General features: G+C 42.5%; 3 protein-coding genes across 4 annotated transcripts in view; all 3 read right to left on the bottom strand.

The window, feature by feature from the left end:
- snx29 (sorting nexin 29) overlaps positions 1-14,602 on the bottom strand; it is a 143,847-nt gene extending 129,245 nt beyond the window's left edge. The window contains exons 1-11 of one of the 2 annotated variants that reach the window (XM_086302996.1): positions 14,550-14,602; positions 11,723-11,787; positions 9,008-9,060; positions 7,386-7,510; positions 6,537-6,717; positions 6,360-6,430; positions 4,453-4,710; positions 2,552-2,948; positions 855-967; positions 385-484; positions 163-245 (exon numbers count right to left, since the gene is read on the bottom strand). In XM_086302996.1, coding sequence (XP_086159122.1) covers positions 163-245; positions 385-484; positions 855-967; positions 2,552-2,948; positions 4,453-4,710; positions 6,360-6,430; positions 6,537-6,717; positions 7,386-7,510; positions 9,008-9,060; positions 11,723-11,787; positions 14,550-14,586 — 1,483 coding nt within the window. In that variant the 5' untranslated portion in view covers positions 14,587-14,602. Of the gene's footprint in view, positions 1-162; positions 246-384; positions 485-854; positions 968-2,551; positions 2,949-4,452; positions 4,711-6,359; positions 6,431-6,536; positions 6,718-7,385; positions 7,511-9,007; positions 9,061-11,722; positions 11,788-12,807; positions 13,233-14,549 lie in introns of those variants that run through there. The other variant, XM_086302997.1, reaches the window with a different exon arrangement.
- A 3,062-nt stretch (positions 14,603-17,664) lies between these two features.
- On the bottom strand, positions 17,665-18,765 carry LOC147322955 (transmembrane protein 238-like). The gene has a single exon (XM_086304731.1). The coding sequence runs from the start codon at positions 18,650-18,652 to the stop codon at positions 18,158-18,160; it is 495 nt and encodes a 164-aa protein (XP_086160857.1). The 5' UTR covers positions 18,653-18,765; the 3' UTR covers positions 17,665-18,157.
- A 149-nt stretch (positions 18,766-18,914) lies between these two features.
- Positions 18,915-19,227, bottom strand: LOC147322954 (phosphoinositide-interacting protein-like). Its single transcript, XM_086304732.1, has one exon. The coding sequence runs from the start codon at positions 19,225-19,227 to the stop codon at positions 18,922-18,924; it is 306 nt and encodes a 101-aa protein (XP_086160858.1). The 3' UTR covers positions 18,915-18,921.
- Positions 19,228-20,180: the final 953 nt, after the last annotated feature.

The raw sequence follows: 20,180 nt of genomic DNA, 5'->3' as shown, positions 1-20,180 counted from the left end.
TTGTCAGAGTGACTGAATAAAATATGCTGCTCAGCTGTCGTGAATACCATGCGTCAAACGCCGCAATGATTCATATCACTGAACAGTTTTGGGAACATTAAGAAGAGAGGGGAGGCGAGAAATAGTAAGCGACAGACAGACGGATAAAGAAAGCACACTCACCCACTGTCATGGACTCGGGCAAAGCAGATGTTGACAGCGCGCTGGAGAGCGGAGCAGGCTGCGTTGTTGGACTGGACTCCATACTGAAAGAATTCGAAAGAGGAATCACATCTTGGAATTGCTTATTTTATTTTGCACATTAAGCTGCAGCACAACGTCACATTGAGGAGGCCTGGAAGTGAAGAATGTTTCACAGCACTTCTGCCTGAAACGACAGCTTACTTGAACGTGAGCTGAGATCTGCTGCTGCTCTCGCAGTTTCCCACTGATCCTGCCGACTCACACTGAACAGGAAATGCGGCCGTGTCTTCCACGGAGCTCACTGAAACAAAGTGAAAGTAAAGCTGGAAGCCAAAAGAGAAAGTCCCTGCGTTTCATTCGATGAAATAAATCCTTCACGGAAAGCCGCTCTGATCAGCAGTAAAAACACAGCATGCCTACTGCAAGAGAAATAAGGACCATTTCCCTTTATGGCCTTTCAGGTCCCCCATCAAAGACTGCCAGAGGCACTGATGTGTGAATGTTATGTTTGCCTAGATTGCATGAAATTGTGTACTCCTGATTGATCCTCGTGATATCATTTTGGGACAAGAAATTTCATGAGTTCCCACAGAACTACAATCAATCTTTGGCTATTTGTGTGAATTGTGCATTTCCACTGTGACGTGAGCCACTAACCGCTGCTGCAGTACCTGACTGAGGATCGGCAGGGTTCACAGGAATGAGGATGTCTGCGCTGCTGTGTCCAGCCATGACTTGTAGAGGGCTCCACGTGGACACGCTGGACAGGCTGCCCACCACCACCCTAAAACAGCACAATTTCACTCTTGGTCAGTTTGCTGCTTGAGGAATCAGTGAATAAATTGACCTACAGGTCAGTTTATTGTGGTGTGTTCAAAGTCTGACACACCTGTAACAGACACACCTGTTAACACAGCATAATAATGATAATCAGCCAATCACACAGCATAAACCAAGTGCATGTAAGCATACAGACATGGCCAAAATGAGAGGTTGAAATTAAACCAAGCTTTTTCTGGGGCAGAAGATAATTTAAGTGACTTTGAATGTGGCAGGGTTGTTGGTGCCAAATGATGGTTTGACTAACTCAGAGACTGCTGATCTGCTGGGACTTTCCCACACAACCACCTCTAGAATCTAAAGAGAACAGTCCAAAAAAGAGGAAATAATCATCCAGTGGCATTTCTCTACAACAGTAACCACTCTGTCCAGCCTACAGATGGACTACAAAAGCAGCAATAACTGCACCAGCTGCCACTACTGTCAGTTAAAAACAGGAAACTGAGGCTACAATTAACACAGGCTTGCCAAAACTGGACAATATGAGACTGGAAAAGTTGCCTGGTCTGTTGAGTCTCGATTAACTGCTCAATGTTTGCATGTGCGAGTCAGAATTTGACATAAAACCATGGGGTATCAAGGGTTCAGAGTGATGATGGTGGTGGTATAATTTAATTTAATAACTCTCTACCCAAGTATTGTTTCTGACCATGTCCATCTCTGTTCGACCACAGTGCACCATCTTCTGATGCTCAACTCAAGCAGGATAACGCACCACCTCAAATCATCTCAAACCCATTAGCTGAACATGACAGTGAGCTCAGTGTACTCCACATGTGCAGCCGACAGTGTGATGTTGTCAAGTCAATATGGACCAAAATCTCTGAGGAATGTTTCCAGCACCTTGCTGAATCTCTGCCATGAAGATTGAAGACAGTTCAAGTTGAAAAAGGGATCCAGCTCAGGACCAGCAAGGTGTGCCTAATAAAGTGGCTGGGGAATGTGTATCTATTTGAAAACTACAAATTAGAACTTTCTGCTGTTCATGTACGTCTCCGCCACCCTGGGAAGGCGCGGCTCACAGTTTGAAAACCTTTGGTATAAATAAATTCTATATCTTTTTGTGGTATTATACATGCATACATTTTATACATACATTTAAAATTGAGTGCTAAAAGTATAAAAATGCAATCTAACTGAAGTAATTTTCTTCTGGTCTATAGATGGCAAGTTTTGTAGAAAACAATTACAGAAAAAGGGCACCGATCTCTCTTTCCAGAAGTCATGATCATGACCCGAACTATTTTTATTTTCTACCAAAACTAAACAACCCGCAGCCGGATCACCGTGCAGGAGCAGCGATGCGTCTAGCTGTGACGAAAGGCTTATGCTCATGACAGTGTGACAGTCAACAGTCCTTCAGCTCAAATGTAATGTTAGCGAGCTGCACGCAGAAAGAAGAAATCTCCTGCATTCAAACTGCTCACATGCTGCTTTTTGCTGAATTTCTCAAATATATTTTTTCTGCTGTGAGCACCAGAGTCTAAAGTACAACTACTACTAGTCTACTTCGGTTCTTTTCACTTACTGATCACTCGGTATCCTCTCTTCCTCTTGGGTTTGTGCTCTAGGCTTATATATCTCCTCCTCTTCCTCCTCGTTGTCTACACTCTTGGTGTCAGGCAGCGGAGGCGCCGTTATGGGAGGTGTGCGGCAGGGATGCGGGGACCCCACCCAGTTGACTATGCCCGGCTCAGACATGCCATTCTGGGCAAGCGACTCCGAGAAGACCGGCTCCAAAGGGTCAATCCCTTCCTCCACACTGCTCTGAGCAGGAGCGGTGTGACTTTTCCTCATCCCGCCAATCTTCTGGGAGTCGTCTTCCCCGTCCTCCTCATCCTCAGCTCCTCCATCCAGATCATCATCAAAGGAAATGATGTTGGTGATCTTCTTTTTCTTCCGCCGCTCCTTCCTCAGCCCTGAGTCTGGGTGGAAAAATATATTTCTTTTTACAAAGGAGTGAACAAAAACTTATATATTTTTAAGGTTTATACTTTCATCTTACAAACAGCTGTAATGCTTAAAAGATTAAAACGCTAACTTAGACTTAGATAACCTGCATACTGACATTTTTATCATGTGTAATAACTGAGACACAGGACACATAACAGTCATTTTATTCATCTTCTATAGAGAAAGCAGTAAAAGCTAAAAAATCAGCACTAAAATATCTGTGGATTACAAGCTGTAGCTACTGTGATGCCGCTCACTGATCAGTGAAGTCCCATTTGATGCCTCAAACTGAGTATTTTGGCCAGAGGTCGAAGACTGCATGAAAAATTTAAGGTCATCACCTATTCAATAATGGTTGAAACACTTGACCGAGACGAAAAATGTTTACCGATGTCATAGACTGAACGAGAAGTCGGCTTGTTTTCTCATAGACCTCTATATAATCTCTTTGCAACCAGAGCGCATCTATCTTTTATATACAGTCTATGTTATCAACGTAGCACACTGCGATTACCAGCTGCTTTTGCAGATTTTGCATTCATGATTTAAGTGTAAGGTGAAAGAACTGTTTACAGTTTAGTTTAAGTGCTTTTAACTGGTATTTGTGCAATGCAAAACTCAAAAATTGGACTGAGAGGAGAGAGGGAGAGGACTGGCAACAGAATTGGGAGCAGTCCTGTTTGCAAATTACAGAACATGTGCACTTCTATCCATCCTCAACTGTGCATAATGAGGAAAAAAAAAACAATTATGTGTATTATCTGCCGATTCTGCCTCTGCTGACAAAAGTGATGAATTTCCTGGCGCCGTGTCTTCATACTTGAGACCAACACTGGCTTTGGTTTTTCCTCCTCGTTTGGAAAGTAGCTGATATGCTAGACTCATGATGACTGTTAAGCAATTATCGTCATTTTGAAGGCTTTTGTGAGGAACAGATGAATGATGATAAAAGAAAGTCTGTCTCCTTCCTCTCAGAGCCAAAGAGGCTGGCTGTGCATTAGCAAGTCTTCTAGCGGTGAATAATCTGAATAGGCTTTCCCACTCAGAGGAGCCGGCGCAGCAGCTTAGAATTTCATTTACATTCATTTCAGCAGAAAGTTTCAGCAGCGCACAGTTAAAAGTCTAAAGGCGCTTTAGTCCCGTTGAGGAGAACATATGGAGAGAAAATGGTGTGAGTTTCCCCCCGACGGGACAGACTGGGGCAGACTTCTAAATGAGGTCAGACTTCACGGTGGGATTCTTCTCTGCTGCAGATGCCTCGAGCTGCATCCTTGTTTAAGCATCCATTATGGAAGCACAAACTGAGCCATATGTTGCTTTTTGCTGGTTTTGTGACACTTACAAAAACACATATACTGCAATACTAAAACAAAGCAAATAAACAGAAAGTGTTTGGATCAATCAAGTGCAAAACTAAAAAAAAAAATCACCAGTTTCTTGCATATAAGAGCAAGTCAAACACTGCTGTTGCCCTACCAGCAGAGGTGCTGCGTGGCACCACAGGGAGTGGGTCGGAGGCCCCATCCACTTTAGGGGTGAAGCCAGGCACCACAGCTGTGGCTGTGCCGATCTCTCGCAGCAGGCTGCTAACCCCCTGAGTGGACTCTTTCCACAGGCTGCCGATGCCCTGCGTGGACTCCTTGAGGAGGTGCGACACTGAGGACCCTCCGCGTGTTACGGCGCCGTTCAGGTCGCTGTTGTCAATGTTGATGGCAAACAGAATGGAGTTCAAACCTGAGCGCAGCAGATGGAGAGAGAAGGAAGTGAAATGTACTTTAGTTCCACTAGAACACATGAAGCTTTTGAACTTTCTTTGTGCTTGCTAAGTATTTCTGGGTGCACACACCAAATCTGCCCGAGATGTAAAAAAGAAGAAGAAGAAGAAGAAGAGAGGAGAAATGCTCTGGCACAAGATCAGTGGTTTACATTCTAAATAATTTTATGGTTTGTTTTCATCCGAGTTGTGCTCATCAATAGTTCAACAGCACCAGTGCGCCCATTAACATAAATGGGGTCGGAGCTTAAACTGTCAGCAAAAACCCACTCATGCTTAACAAGTAAAGTGCAAAGTCAGTCAGTTTCCTGTGTTTTACAGCGGCTCCGTTTGTGTGAAGTCATTTCAGAGAGACTGAGTGTGGTTAGTAACACACGAGAACACAACATTTAAAGACTAAAAATGCAGCCATAAGTTGGCTGAATTTAAATCTTCCAGTGTGTAAATTCTAATAATGGGGCAACAAATATAGCCCAGCAAAAGGACCATATTTTAAAAGGGAATTTTAAACCTCGGGCTTAGTTGTATGAGAGGGGCCACAGAAGAAGCTGAAAAACGAAACCAGTGTGGAAATGCAGCAAACTGCACGTCCTAGAGTGGAGTTTTATTTTATGAGTCTCCAACAATCTGAATGCCGGATGGGAGCTGACATGGACATCCGTAGCTCCCTGGCTGCCTGTTAGGCATTATCTGAGTCGCTGAGCTGACCTTTTTAACCTTGTTTATCAGACATAATATGCCCTGCTGTGTGGCTAATTACACCAACAGGCCATCCAACAAGTTGGTGCTTTGTTTTAAGCTGTGGTGAAATGTATGCAGATGTGTTTGGGCTATGCAGGCATACAGTCTGTGGATGCATTCAAGCTACCTAGAGCCTTCTGTCTGCAACTAAATAGCTTTAGCCAAAATGCTAATATTCAGGTGGCAGTAAAGAGGCTACTGTCTGATGTCAGAGTGGCTACATCCAGCTTTAACAGTTTGAGTTGCTTCCACTTATGTTACTTAAGCTTAACTTATAACCAACTCATAAAGCACTGTGCAAAAGTCTTGCACCACTCCTCATTTCTTTATATTTTGCTTGAAAAAATAATTTTTACAATTATCATGAGCATGAAAATGAAAACTTGGTATGATCACCTTTATTGTTAAATGGAGCAAACTAATACTGAGCAGAACAGTACAGCTTATTGGTCTTCTGGAATAGTTCTCCAGGCTTCTTAAAGGACATTCAAAGCTCTTCTTTGGATGTTGGCTGCCTTTTGTTCTGTTCTCTGTCAAGAGATGTTTAGGCCCGGGCTCTGGGGAGGCCAATCCATGGCTGATAGTGTCCTGTTATGCGTTTTTCTATCCGGGTATGCTTTATATGTACTGGAGGTGTGTTTGAAATCATGTTCATGCTGAAAAATGAAGCTGTTACCAATCAGATGCTTGTGAAATGATGACGTATGGCTGATCAAAAATCCGATTACAAGAACTTCCTGGGTGACTCGAGACTTTTGCACAGTGCTGAAAGTCTGTATTAAAGTTTGAACCCTATACTCTCCTGCTGTGTCAGCAAGCTGTTTAGTGTGTTTACCACCAATAATTTAATGCCAAAACACAAGCTCACCTGCAGCCATGGTGGGAAGCATACTAGCTCTCTCTTCATCAAGCACAAAAGCCCAGTCTTCATAGTAAGATCTAGAAAACACAAAAGATCTATAAACAAGCGAAAAAGAAAGAAAAAATCCCACCTAGCTGAGAAAATGTGTGCGGAGCATAACTGACGAGGGGGCTTGTCACTAACCCAAGACGGGGGCGGTCAGCCAGCAACGTGTGCAGGTAGCGCTCCAGCGAGTGCTCATTGAGGGCGCAGCGCAGCCAGGCACGACCTCGGCCGAGCTCTGAGGAGATCTGGCGCAGGGAGTAAAACCGCTGGAGCTCGTGGCGGTTCAGGTGCTCCTTCACGTAGAACCAGAAAGTCAACTCTAGCGAGCGGGACAAAAGGAAAGAGGAAGAATAAGCTCCACCTCCATTGTGAAAAACAACTGCTCTGGAGTTAAGTAAGAGTTCAAAAGGGCAGAAAAGAAGCTGCAAAAGACTCTCTCAGCACATCCCCCCTCTCATTAACAGAAGAGGGGACCCTTCACGCACCACTCACACAGCTCCATCCCGACCGTCTCCATCCTTTGTTCTCTCCTCAGAACTCAAACTAGGTCTGTTTTAATGTTGTGTTTTCTGAGGTGTGGTAATTAATAGGGATGAGCGTTATGCTGCTGGTTTGCATACAATCACCATGTGACCTCAGAGAAAATTGAAACTCTGGCTATTATTGTATTTCTAGCATTGTCAGAGGCCCTAGCTTCATTAGTAAGCTCTAAATCCTCAGGTTCAGGCACAATCCTGTCTTCTAACTGCCTGTGAAATACAGAAAAGCATTGCATATGGTAATAGATATACATGACAGAAGTCACGCATTTGTCCTCAATAGCAACACTGTCTTAATATTCCACAGAATAAGCTGTGTGGTTGTAGTTTTTAAGGATACCTTCCGCAAGTCTGCTTATCCAAGGTCACAGAGGGCTAAAGTGAAGTTTCTGCTCCACTTTTCAACTCTAAACCCACAATTTCACAGCCGTACGGGAACCTGGCGTACCTGTTTCAGTCTTGCTGCTGAAGCCTGCGGCCTGTTTGAGAGCGGCAGCTGTGAGGGCCAGACCTCTGCTCTTCCTCAGACCGTGCTGCAGCACCGCTTCAAACTGTGCGCACAGACAAATCACCCTGCAGAGACAAAGACAGGTTAGGATAACATGAAGACAAGCGGGTGGGGGTGTCGCCTAATAGTCAGAACAGCCCAGTTCACCCTGCTGTGCTTTTTATGCTGCACTGGAAATGTTGCTTTGGCTGTACATTCAGATGAAACTACAACTAATCCATGTTAATGTTAATGTTCAATTAACTGAGTGCATCACATATCAAATGATTCTCCTAATGCAGATAGTCTGAAAGGCCTGAGGTTAAACCCAGCTTCACTTTATGGGATTTGGCCTCACATTTGAATCTCATAAATCTACTATAGATATAAGATTTCTCTCATACAAGACTGCAGTAGCTCTCACACGCCTTCTCTGGATGACCTCCAGGCTCTGTTTGTGTATCCCTTTTCTACTGAGCTCTCCAAGACCCTAATGTGGCAGCTTTACCTGAGGTTATCTCTGCAGCTTCAACTCTCCGCCCTTTTAGCTCCTGAACTTTCTGAGCTTTAGTGTCCGAGAATGAGAGAAAGCGACATTCCCTTGTGTCCCATGTTTGCGCTACGCACCTATACTGAATGTACTCCGACTATGTGTTTTTCTGTTTTGTTAGTTCTGCCAGAGGCAAAGTTCTCTGTAAGCAGAGGCCCTCTCGCTGGATTGTGGAGGCCATCTGCCGAGCAGGGGCACGGTAACATCACAGTTTTACATTTAAAGCGCCGTTTGTGCTGCAACCAGCTGGTCACTGCCACACACTTTTTCCAGCTCTACTATTATGATGTGATGACGGGGAGGGGGGTCCTTTTCTGCTGGGTATACCATGCATCACGGTACTGGTCGCCAAATTTAAGATGAACTGAGGAGAGGTGGAAAACTATACTGTGGACCATACAGTAAAAACAAATTCCTTTTGGAAGTCGTGGCTACAGCATCCTCTGACCTAGAGAGGAGACAGGTCATTCATCCTACTACTAGCACGCAGTTTTAAAAACAGGTGCATTAGTGCCACTAACCAGTCTTTTATAAATGCTCTTCATCTACAAGGCGGACATAATATTGAATCTTAAAAACCAGTACTCAGAGCTGAAAATGAGATCTGAGCAGCACAGAACATGAATCAATAGTATTCTCTCTCAGCGTGAAGCTCTAATGAAACAAAGTTGGTACATCATTTTTCTTACATAGCCACCATTAACATCACAAAGGAGAACATTCTCACTGCTCGGATATGATGGAAAGTCTGCTAAAGCTCTCAGACCAAAAACAACAACAACAACAAAAAACAACAATTATTTTCCATCTAAAAAAATGATTTTGCTGTTTAGAAAGTAACCCTCAAAGCTGGGCGTACAGCCAGATCGCTGCACTGAAAAAGCTGGAGGTAGCGCGAGCACATACTGGAGCCTAAAGCACTACATCATCTATGACCTGGAGCTCCACACGTAAAACAAAGCACCTTTTAGAATGATAAATAACCATCGTGATAAAGCAAAAGAATTTCTGGGTAACAGGCAGCTCCTCTTACCTGCTGTCTGAGTCTGTGGCGATCTCCTTTCTTCCTCCAAAGCGGATTTGGCACTGGGAAGATATGAGGAAATTGCTTTTTTTTTCTTCATGTATGTCTGCTAAGTTAAAAAAGTCTAACAGCACTTTTCAAAGCCTTAAATTGCAGATCGGGTCCTCCTTTAGTCCTCTACGGACACTACAGAAGGTATCTGTGCTACATCTCCTGGCCTGTGGTTACAAGGTTACAGACAAAATAAAGGAATTACAGAAAATGATTTAAAGGTCAAACTGTGTTTCTGATCTGACCTTCAAGAATTAACTGTAGGGGCTTGGCTGGTGCTGCAAACCTGAGAAGGAAGCTTGTCTGACTGGCAGCACTGGTCTCAGTTTTGATATTTACATTTGACACAGTGTCAGAGTCCAGCCCAGCTCCGATACCGTACATGCAGTTTCATCTTCCCTCAAAGCATCAAGCCAAACCCGATCCAGTAGAATAAGAGTTAAGGGGTTTTTTTCTCCTCGGACGTTAAAAAGTATCCCGTGTCAAAATGAGTTGAAACACTCTGTAAGGTATAGATAAAAATCGAAAAACACTCCGCACCCATTTCGGAATTGAGAGCAGCAGCTGCTGTGTAGACAGTGAAACAGTATATTTCATTTCCATATATTTGCTTAATGTGGGACTTCAGCTGCTAAACGGACATGTTTTAAATGCAACCACACTGTGCAGCCCTGCTGTTATGAGACAGGGAGGACGTGATCTGGCACTGTCAGTCAAACAGGTACGGCCTTCTCTGGCAAAGACCTCGCCCGGACGGCACCATATGTGGCACCAAATAAAATAAGGAATAACTATGAACAGGGTGGAGAAGCTTCCTACATCTTCACTTATGAAAGACACCAATCATTTTAGTCACACTAGAGTAAAAACAGAACAAAAATAGAGCACATTTGTGAGAGTTTTTCAGTCTTTTATTGGTCCTGTGCCAGCTTTTTGAAACTGATTCCTGGCATTTAATACAAAACGTGTACTAGGGCTGTTCGATATAACGATATATATCGGATGATGATATAAAAACATCTATCGTTTCATTTTGCGCTATCGTTTGTTTCCTGGTGTTGCAAAATAAACTGTTTACGTCAATATTTTTTCATCGTTTTGATGGTCACTGTAGTGGCTATATTAACTTCTTAAAGTTCTCTCTTTCTCTTATATTTAATATAACCACACTACAGACGGACAAGCGCCTGTTTTTATGCGTTGTCGTTAGCAACAAGGATGGTAACATCGGTGTCCGCTTGTTTATGTTCCACATAAACCTTTCACAATAAAGCTCAAGATCCTGTTGAGACTTTTCAAAATAAACGGAATCACGTGAAAGAGCAGCTTATTTACGGATGAGAATTAAAAAAGAGCCGCCAGGTGCTAAAAAATAAACCTTAGACTCAAACGTTAGAACAGGCTTTTCCCTGCAGCACGCCGTGTAATAAATACTCACAAAGAAAACAGCGGCCTTTACAACTTATGTCTAAAAATGTATTGTTTCATGCATCTGTTAAAACACTCGACTCCAGCTACATGACGCGCAGCTGGAAACACTTCCCGCAAGTCGAGCTGCAGAATTTACAGAAAATGTTACATTTTTGTGATTTATATCGTTATCAGGACGATAAAATTCCTATATCGGGATATGAGATTTTGGTCATATCGCACAGCCCTAACGTGTACCGTAGTTTTCGGGTCATAAGCCACTACTTTTTCCCCACACTGTGAACACTGCGGCTTATACTGACGTGCAGCTAATGCATTTTTTTTTTTTCATGCAGCCAAAAACATTTTGCCTGGTAACAGTAGACCAATAAAATTGATAAGTAGTATATATTCGGTATATATTTTTACCGGTTGTTAAGAGATGTTGTAATGTTGTTTGTGCACTGTTCCGTAAAAAAACCATAAGCAACGTAATTTGTGTGTTACTGATACGTATGTATACTTAAAGGTAGCGCTGTTCGAGGAAAAAAAGCATTTGCAGTATGTATTTTTGTATGTTAGCATAACGTTTATGTTACCTTACGGATTAAATTAAACATTAAAAAGCCTCACGTGTAATATTTCTGTGTAAATATCTCATATTACAAGTGAAACGCATACAGCTTAAAATCGGGTGCGGCCTGTACAAGTACAAAATTGATTTTCTTTCTAAAATTAGAGCATGCAGCTTTTTATCAGGTGCGCTCTGTAGTCCGGGAATTACGGTATATATTTTTTCATGTTTTTCAACTACTTTCAATTAAGCATCCTAGGTTTGACTCTGTCTTTATTCATATTTTACAAACAACCGCAGCTTTTTTGGAATGGGGTTTGTATTCATGGTCATTGTGTTCTTTTAGGTAGGACTCTACCCATGTTTTTAACTTTGTTCTACAGAATATTGGGTTACAGAGGCCGTCAACAGAACTCGGTTTTACTTCCTCCATTGTGTTTATAGAAAGGGAGATAGAAGGAACTGTAACAAATTCAGTCACCACAAAAATGTTGACCGGGAATTTAAAAAAAGCCTGTTCCAAAGAAAAGATCACTCACAACTAGTCACACATTTAATGTGAGCTGATTTCCTGACCATAAAAGCAGAGGCTTAAAATTATTAAACCTCGCTCAGTCTATGTGGACTGCAGCACTGATGATAATTTCTCGTCTCCAGCATAAAGAACGTCCAGATAACCGGTAGCTCACCTGCTTCACAGCATCCAGCAGCCTCTCCAGGAGGTTCTGCCTCTTTGTATCAGTCTGCTGGGTGCCTGCGGAGGGTAACACAAACAAAAACAAGAGGAATGAGGAAAATGACATTGCCACAGATTAAATTTCCCATCATTTATCGTTACTCCGTTCATTATTCATGACAATGAAGAAGGAAATGAAGTTGTGTGGCAAGTAATGGCTGCTCGGAATCAACATAAATAATCAAAACTGACTGCGAAGTTCTGCGTTTAAGGACTGCTGAGCTCCAACTGCGACAGGAAGCGCCTATGGACGTTAATATTACAGGGTACTGTGAGGATTCTTTAACCTCTAGAAGCACTGTGGAACAATGTTTTATATTAACATTTTATGGGCTGAGTGAATTATCCAGAAAAAAATAGCAGACGAATCAACATTAGTAATCATTAACCCTGCAGCCCAGACAGCATATTCACAATGGCAATGATGATGCTCCTTGTCTCAAAGGTTTTAAGTCATCGAAGAGCTGCCAACCCACTGGAGCAGCTCCCCGGTCATGCGTTTCCTCTGGAGCACCTGTGAGTTTGCAAAGGGACTTAAGTTACTTTCATCCACCAGCTTGTTTACCTGTGAATTTAGGCCAGGAGCTTGTTAAACACACACCTCTTACCGTAAGCTTCAAGGCTTTCCAGAGACTTCAAGCATACTTCCCTCATATAAAAACTATTAGGTGCTTTCCAGCTTTCAGTCACAGTTGGCCTAAGCATTATGGGGTTTCCAGTTGTTTACACACTGGAAACATTTGCAAAAATAAGACAGTTTTAACACTTTCATTCCTGAGAAACCCCACTTACATTGTGCGGAACTGCTTCGTTTTCCTGGAGCATTCTTGACCTCGATCTATCGTTTCAACAAAGCTAGCAAAAAGGGGGGAAAGCCATGTGTCGAACAATATCAGACATTATGGAAACCAACTAAAAGGCCCCCAAATGAAACTTAGAAAGTCTCGCCAAGTTTCTGAGCAATCTCCTGCAGGCGCGATTTGACATGTTGTGATTTTATGGGTAAGAAACAGAAAGCAGTGAAACAGCAAATCTTACCGTTCATCCTTATAAACAGACTCCAGTAGCATCCAAGCTAAACACTTCCCCACTGATACCATTCATCCCTTGATGTCGCCTTTAATCACAAGAGGCTAGCGATGCACCGGGACCATGCTGTCTCTTTGGCCGAGCCGGACCCACCCAAGGGCGGCGTGAGGACTGATGCTTAGTCGGTGAACAGCGAGGCCTGCCGGTAAGCTGCAGAGCTGTGAGTCTACCACTCTGACATGTAGGAGTTGCACACAGCCAAATACACGGGTAAAGTGCGACAAGCACGAACCGGAGTGTGTTTTCTAACCAGCTACAGGACGGGTCTAAGGTGTGTTGGGCCGTTTCGGACAGAAACGGACTGTTTTCGGTTTGCTGCCTGCGACACTGCGAAAAAGGGAAACGGAGGACTGACATAGCAGCGCCAGGGTCACATGACAAAACACACAGTCGTCATATGACGGCTAAGCGGAAGTGGGAGTTGTAGTCTTTTGTAATATAACTCTAGCGTTTGAAACAGACGTAAAAAGCATTAAATATTTTATCTGAAATCAAAAGTGTAGAAAACGTTTTACACCAGCCCTGCCACAAGGGTGCACAAGCTGGTTTTCCCCCAGAGATGTCCCTAATTCAATTCAGTTTTAATTATATAGCCCCAAATCACAACAATGGTTGTAGGGTAAAGACCCCATAATAATACAGAGAAAATCGCAACAGTCATATGTATCCCCTATGAGCAAGCACCTGGCGACAGTGGGAAGGAAAAACTCCCTTTTAACAGGATGTTAACATGCAGCAGAAGCAAGTTCAGGTTTGGGTGGGGTCCGTGTTAACAATGGCTGCTTCAGGTGCTGTTGGCCAACAAGGTGCCTGCAGAAACTAGTCCACCGCAGGATCATAAGGTCACATGAAAAAAGAAAAGTTTTCAGAGGGTAGTTTTCAAGCTAAAGCTCAGCCAAAATCAGTTCGTGCAAGAAAGCAATGATCTCAAACACAGCAGCAAATCTACAACAGAACGGCTGGAAAACTAAATAATGAATGTGCTCCAATGACCCAGTTATTTCAGTCCAGACCTCAGCACCCCTGAAATGCTGTGGTGCCACCTTAAGAGTGCCGTGCATTAATGAAAACTCCTCCAGTGTGACAGCCTCATAAAGCAATACAGAAAACAGTTGCTTCATGTAATCGCTGATAAAACTGGTTCTACAAGTTATCGAATCATTGGGCGCACATAAAACTTTCTTTTTCACATGACTGTAAAATAGATCTCTTACGACAAGAATAACCAACTAAAGCTTTAAAATAAGTGGTATGGAGTCCAAAGAACAATATCTATACCCGTAATGCAGTGGGGTATAAGCAAAAGAAAATGGTTTATTGTACTTGGTTAAATTGTGTGCAAAAAGGGTGCCATGATTAAATTGTGTTCATCCAACAACAGATTTTTTTGAGTGTACTAACAGCAGTAGGAGAAAACACGAAAACATAGAAATACTTGAATAAAGTAAGAGTACATTAATAATGCACTTTAATAAAGTACATTCGATCACCACATCCTGTGGTGCTCTACTTTGCAAGGTTAACAGTAACCTTGTTTCTAGTTTAAACTGCTGCATTTGTATCAGCTGACATCAACTAAGCACATACTGTAAATACCCAGGTGTTTGTAGAATGAATAAACAGTTAAACTGCTATGTAAACTGGCATCTAAAAAGTATCAAGCAAAACTGATGATTGAATATGAGACTTACCTGAGGACAGCACTGGGGAGAGATGAAAATTCCACATAGCCACTTATTGCAGGCCATGCAGTGTCAGGTGGAGCAAATGCTGTATGCAGTCTTGTGAACACGAGTCATGTGAAAGAATTTACAGATTTTATGTATGCACGGCTAAAAAGTCTGAAGGACCTGATGTAATGATCAACTTCAGCTGTCATAAAAAAAACTACTCTTGCATGTTTGACATTCAGCCTGCAACAAAGGTTCACAATGATAGACTTTCATGGTTCTATGACTCAGAAGACTCCATAACTGCATTTATCTTTGACTGTGCCTATTATATGTTTTATAGCAAATCAGGGTATGTGTTTAGGCAGGTGGACAGAGAGTCTGGGACAATAACATGGCAAAACGAGCACCAACATACTAATTTATGGTATTACTACTTGTGTATGATTAACATGATATCAGTATTATTATTATTATTTGATTTAACATGGGTGGTTCAGAGTTTAGCACCCTGAAATTCATACTTTGAACAGAGTTTATGAGCTCACAGCTGGTCCTGGACCAAAAGATAACTGGGAGTCGAAACACTGGGAGGTGATCGCTGTAGGTTTTTTGGATAAAGGAGGAGGTGTTGGTGGCATTTAACAGCTCTCCAGCCCAGTCATTTACTCTGGGCTTTGTTTTTTATCCAAGAAGAGGTAAATCTTCAGTCATGTCTGAAGTAGATCTTCGAGCTAACAAAACTCAAGTAGAATCGCTTACAAAATAAGATATTGGCAATGTAAAAAGTTACTGGAAACCTACGCTCATGTCCAACTCAGTATTTTTTTTTCACAGTTAAAAGAAAAAAACATCTTCTTTGTCTTATACTGAGCCTTAGTGCAGCTCTTCACACCATCCTCTGAAAGAAGCTGTTTTAGCTCCCTCCCTTTAAGTCTTCTTTCTTCTGATTGGCTCGTCCAAATAAAAAAAAGTTCTAAACAGCAGGTTTGTCCTCATAGCCATTACTCAAATGACCATATTAAAGATGTTTTTAGCCAGTAGTAGAAAGAAAAGAAAGAAACACACCTGATATCGAGCATTCAGAGCACCTTTTCTTTTGCTCATAGTGATAACTTGTCCGTATGCTCAGCAACCTTTTTCAAACTTTGGGTATGTTTAATGTAAGCATCTGCAGACGTTTACAAAATTGTTGGTACCCTTCGGTAAATGAAAGAAAAACTCACAATGGTCACAGAAATAACTTTAATCTGACTAAAGTAATAATAAATAAAAATTCTATAAATCTTAACCAGTAAAAGTCAGACATTGCTTTTCAACCATGCTTCAACTGAATTATTTAAAAAAATAAATGCATGAAACAGGCCTGGACACAAATGATGGTACCCCTAGAAAAGAATGAAAATAATGTGTCCAGTAATCAGCATCACAGGTGTCTAAAATCTTGTAATCAGTCAGTGGGCCTATATATAGGACTCCAGATAGTCACTGTGTTGTTTGGTGACATGGTGTGTACCACACTTAACATGGACCAGAGGAAGCAAAGGAAAGAGTTGTCTCAGGTGATTAGAAAGAAAATCAGAAAATCAAAATCATAAATCATCCAAGCAGCTAGATGTTCCTGTGACTACAGTTGCACATGTCATTCAGAAATTTAAGATCTGCAGGAGGAAAATTGATGACAGATCAAAGAGACGGATAATCCGAATGGTAACAAAAGAGCCCAGAAAGACTTCTAAAGAGATCAAAGCTGAACTTCATGCTCAACGAACATCAGTGTTAGTTCACACCATCTGTTGTTGTTTGAGCCAAAGTAGGCTACATGGGAGACGACCGAGGAGGACACCATTGTTGAAAACAAATCATAAAAAAGCCAGACTGGAATATGCCAAACTACAGTTGACAAGCCACAGAGCTTCTGGGAGAATGTCCTGTGGACAGATGAGACAAAAATTGAACTTTTTGCCAAGGCACATCAGCGCTATGTTCACTGACGGAAAAATGAAGCATATCAAGAAAAGAACACTGTCCCAAATGTGAAACATGGAGGAGGCTCGGTTATGTTCTGGGGCTGCTTTGCAGCACAGGGTGTCTTGAATCTGTGCGGGGTACAATGAAATCTCAAGATTATCAAAGGATTCTAGAGAGAAATTTGCTGGCCAGTGTCAGAAAGCTTGGTCTCAGTTGCAGGTCATGGGTCTTACAACAGGACAATGACCCAAAACAAGCAGCTAAAAACACCCAAGAATGGATAAGAGGAAAACATTGGACTATTTTAAAGTGGCCTTCTATGATCCCTGACCTCAATCCTGTTGCGCATCTTTGGAAGGAGCTGAAACATGCAGTCTGGAAAAGGTGCCCTTCAAACCTAAACAACTGGAGCAGTTTGCTCATGAGGAGTGGGCCAAAATACCTGCTGAGAGTTGCAGAAGTCTCACTGACAGTTACAGGATTCGTTTGGTTGCAGTGATTGGCTCAAAAGGTTGTGCAACAAAATATATAAAAGTTGTGGGTAACATCATTTTTGTCCAGGCCTGTTTCATGCATTTATTTTTTTTAAATAATTCAGTTGAAGCATGGTTGAAAAAGCAATGTCTGACTTTCACTGGTTAAGATTTATAGAATTTTTATTTATTATTACTTTAGTCAGATTAAAGTTATTTCTGTGACCATTGTGAGTTTTTCTTTCATTGACCGAAGGGTACCAACAATTTTGTCCACGTCTGTACTACTGTAACTGTAACATACGAAAAAAAATGTGGAAAGTCATAATAAGTCGTCTTATATTTGTAACAAAACCTTCTTTGACAGAAGGTCAGACCTGCACAATGTTAAAGAATTTGTGTACCTTCATAACTGCAAGGCTTCAGTTGAACCACACTCTGGGCTGAATCGCTTTCTTGGGGTCATCCCGTCTATTGATTTATTGTCTGTGCCTCTATAAAAGGTCTAAGTTCTTAGTTTGAAGCCAATCTGTGATAGATTTTATTTACCATGTAGGGCCATTGATTGTTGCAACACATATAAGCACACAGGGGGACCTGAAACCAGACAGCTGGTAGCAAATAGCTGAATGATCTAAACTTAGCTTGACTTATCACTTTCATGACACATAAACAAGCATGGAACTTTCCTGTGTCATCAAAACTACAATGTGTTTATTTTGGGTGACGACATTGAAGCTTTTTTAACATAAAATATTAATTTGAGTAAATGTTATAAATTTAACTTGTTACAAAAACCATAAAAACCACACATCATTCCTCTGATCGTGTTTAGCACACTTCTACTGCCGTTCTTTTACAATAAAAGGCTGTCCGTAACACATTTATCAATATACCTTTTCATTTTCTATTTACAGTCAAAATCTGTGACGCGAATAATATCAGAAATAGTGATAAGTGAGGAGGCTGTTGTCTCTTAATCGGTGTCATGTAAAAACACTGTTATAGTGTGCAAAGTTTGCATCTTATCAGCAAGGTACAATCATGTGGCTCTTGTCAGGGCAGCACTTCATTGTTACCTAATCATTAGTTGTGCATGTTGGTAGAGCAAACACAAAATCCTTTTCAACAAAAGGCAAATATAATGATCGCAGTCCGTGTCTCTGTGTTCTGCCGTGGAGCAGCTCACACTGACAGTGTCTCTCTCACAAATTCGTTTGAAGTAGAAGCCAGGGTGCCGTCGTAGATTGTAGAGAGCGACACATCTGCACCGGCGTTTACAACTCCGTTGTCGGCCGGGGGGCCCTGTCTAACCAGCCTGCCGCTCTTTCTGAAGGAGTTCCTGATCCCGCTGGCGAGGCGATCAGACAAGCGCCTCACCGCCCGGCTCAGTCCACGGTTCTTCTGCTTCGTCAAGCCCACGTCGTCCTCCAGCTCCTCCGGCGGCACGTCGATGTTCCCCGTGTACCAGAACACCCACCAGATCAGGCTGAGGAAGAGGATAATGGCCCCGCCGTAGACAAACAGATCGTGGATAACCAGTCCTCCAAACACCCCAATCATTATAATCAAGACACCGAGTATGTCGTGGGCCACTGCGAACCAAAATGAGCACTTGCAGCGGCCAACTCCTCCGTACCTCTTCTCCATGATGGGCTCCACCTGTACAGGTGTTGACATGATAACTTATCCAAAGAGTTTATCCAGACGTGGAAGAAAATCCAAAGCGACAAACTTTAGCAGCCGGTGTAAAAGCAAAGACAATCAAGTCTGATCCTCGCTGAGAGAAACATAAAACAACCTGCTGTGACACGGTCAAAGTACAGTGTACTCAGGCCATTATCAGCAAGAGGCACACCAGCTTGACTGTACTGGATGTGTCAGAGCACTATAAAGAGCATTTAATAGCATTTTATCTTTGACATCATCAAGTCTTTTCCATCTTCTGCTCAAGCCCCCTGGCTGATCCGTTTCCGCCTTTCCTTCTCTTTCAGAATGGGGACCCACACCAGCCCCATCGCCACAAACATCAGCCCTAAAGACAGGCAGGCCGAGGCTACAGAGCGGGACGCTTCAGTCACCCCTGAGTACTGGAGCAGTAAAAGTACTGCGCCTGCTACAGACATCAGAGATCCCATCACAATCACGATGATAGGTTTGTGGAGGTAAGCACGGCCCGGGCCTTCAGCAGCTGCTGGCTGTGTGTCTGGGTACAACCGCTGGCTCCCAAAGTCACCCGAAAAAGAAGTTTCCATAGTTGAAACAAAGCCTTGTACCTTTGATGTACAGAGAAGGGAGATGATAGCAAGTGGACCTCAACAGGACACCGATTGTCTTCTTTAAATCAGTCCCGAGCCGTTCTGTTCATTCTCTCAGTCCATGCAGACATCTGTCAAGAATGCAGCACCTCCCAAAAGTCACATGAAAGAGTTGTATCATCTGCACGATGACCAAGTGTGTGACTGCCTGATGCATCTCTTAATCTGCTGCTCAGTAACCCGTGAACACGCTGTAATTCCAGATGGGCCACCACACCCACACAGCTGAGTGAGGACAGACAGTCGCAGCCCACCTGATGACAACAATGTCATCACCTCTCATTAGCTTGCTGTCAGGACGATCTTGTTACAGTACACTTCCAAAACAAAGGCTGTCTATTCGAAAGCAGGGAAAAAACAACCCAAAACTGCTTATTGTCACAAGAATCAGATGGTGTGTAGAATGTTATGCATGCTTGCAGTTTCTGACATTATTATGTTGCAAAGAAATGCAGAGTTTCATATATTGGATATACTCCACCCTCTCCACTCTCTCTCTCTCTCACACACACACACAACGCACTATTACTTGCTGACAGCTGCTGCACAGGCTAGGTATTATAGGTATTATTCCCATTAACAATGGGGATGTCATCTGATACAGCTGGATGGCTTTGCAAGCACAGAGCCATATCCAGCACAAGCAAACAAGGCTAATACATGTTAGAGCAAACAACTGTTCATACATATAGATAGATAGATAGTCTGTATAAATCCTCAACCATGTAAGCCACATGATTATTCCTTGCTGATGTACGAGCTAATCCTCCTTGATGTAAGGTGGATGGTGTTCCGGTCTCCTCTGAGACCTGAGTGAGCTCCTTGGACAGTCTGTGTAATTTGTGGCATAGATGCACTGATAAATCATGTCCCAGAGGTTCCCAAACAGA

This window comes from Aulonocara sp. 'chitande type north' Nkhata Bay, linkage group LG8 (genome assembly GCF_057382095.1).
Source record: "Aulonocara sp. 'chitande type north' Nkhata Bay isolate Kocher_YH1m ecotype deep benthic linkage group LG8, A_spYH_male_GT1.1, whole genome shotgun sequence".
Taxonomy (NCBI): Eukaryota; Metazoa; Chordata; class Actinopteri; order Cichliformes; family Cichlidae; genus Aulonocara; species Aulonocara sp. 'chitande type north' Nkhata Bay.
This window is presented reverse-complemented; position numbering and strand designations above follow the sequence as displayed.

What these genes read in the sequence shown, in the direction of transcription:
- LOC147322955 (XM_086304731.1), bottom strand. Translation starts at nt 18,652, where the DNA reads ATGTCAACACCTGTACAGGTGGAGCCCATCATGGAGAAGAGGTACGGA.
- LOC147322954 (XM_086304732.1), bottom strand. Translation starts at nt 19,227, where the DNA reads ATGGAAACTTCTTTTTCGGGTGACTTTGGGAGCCAGCGGTTGTACCCA.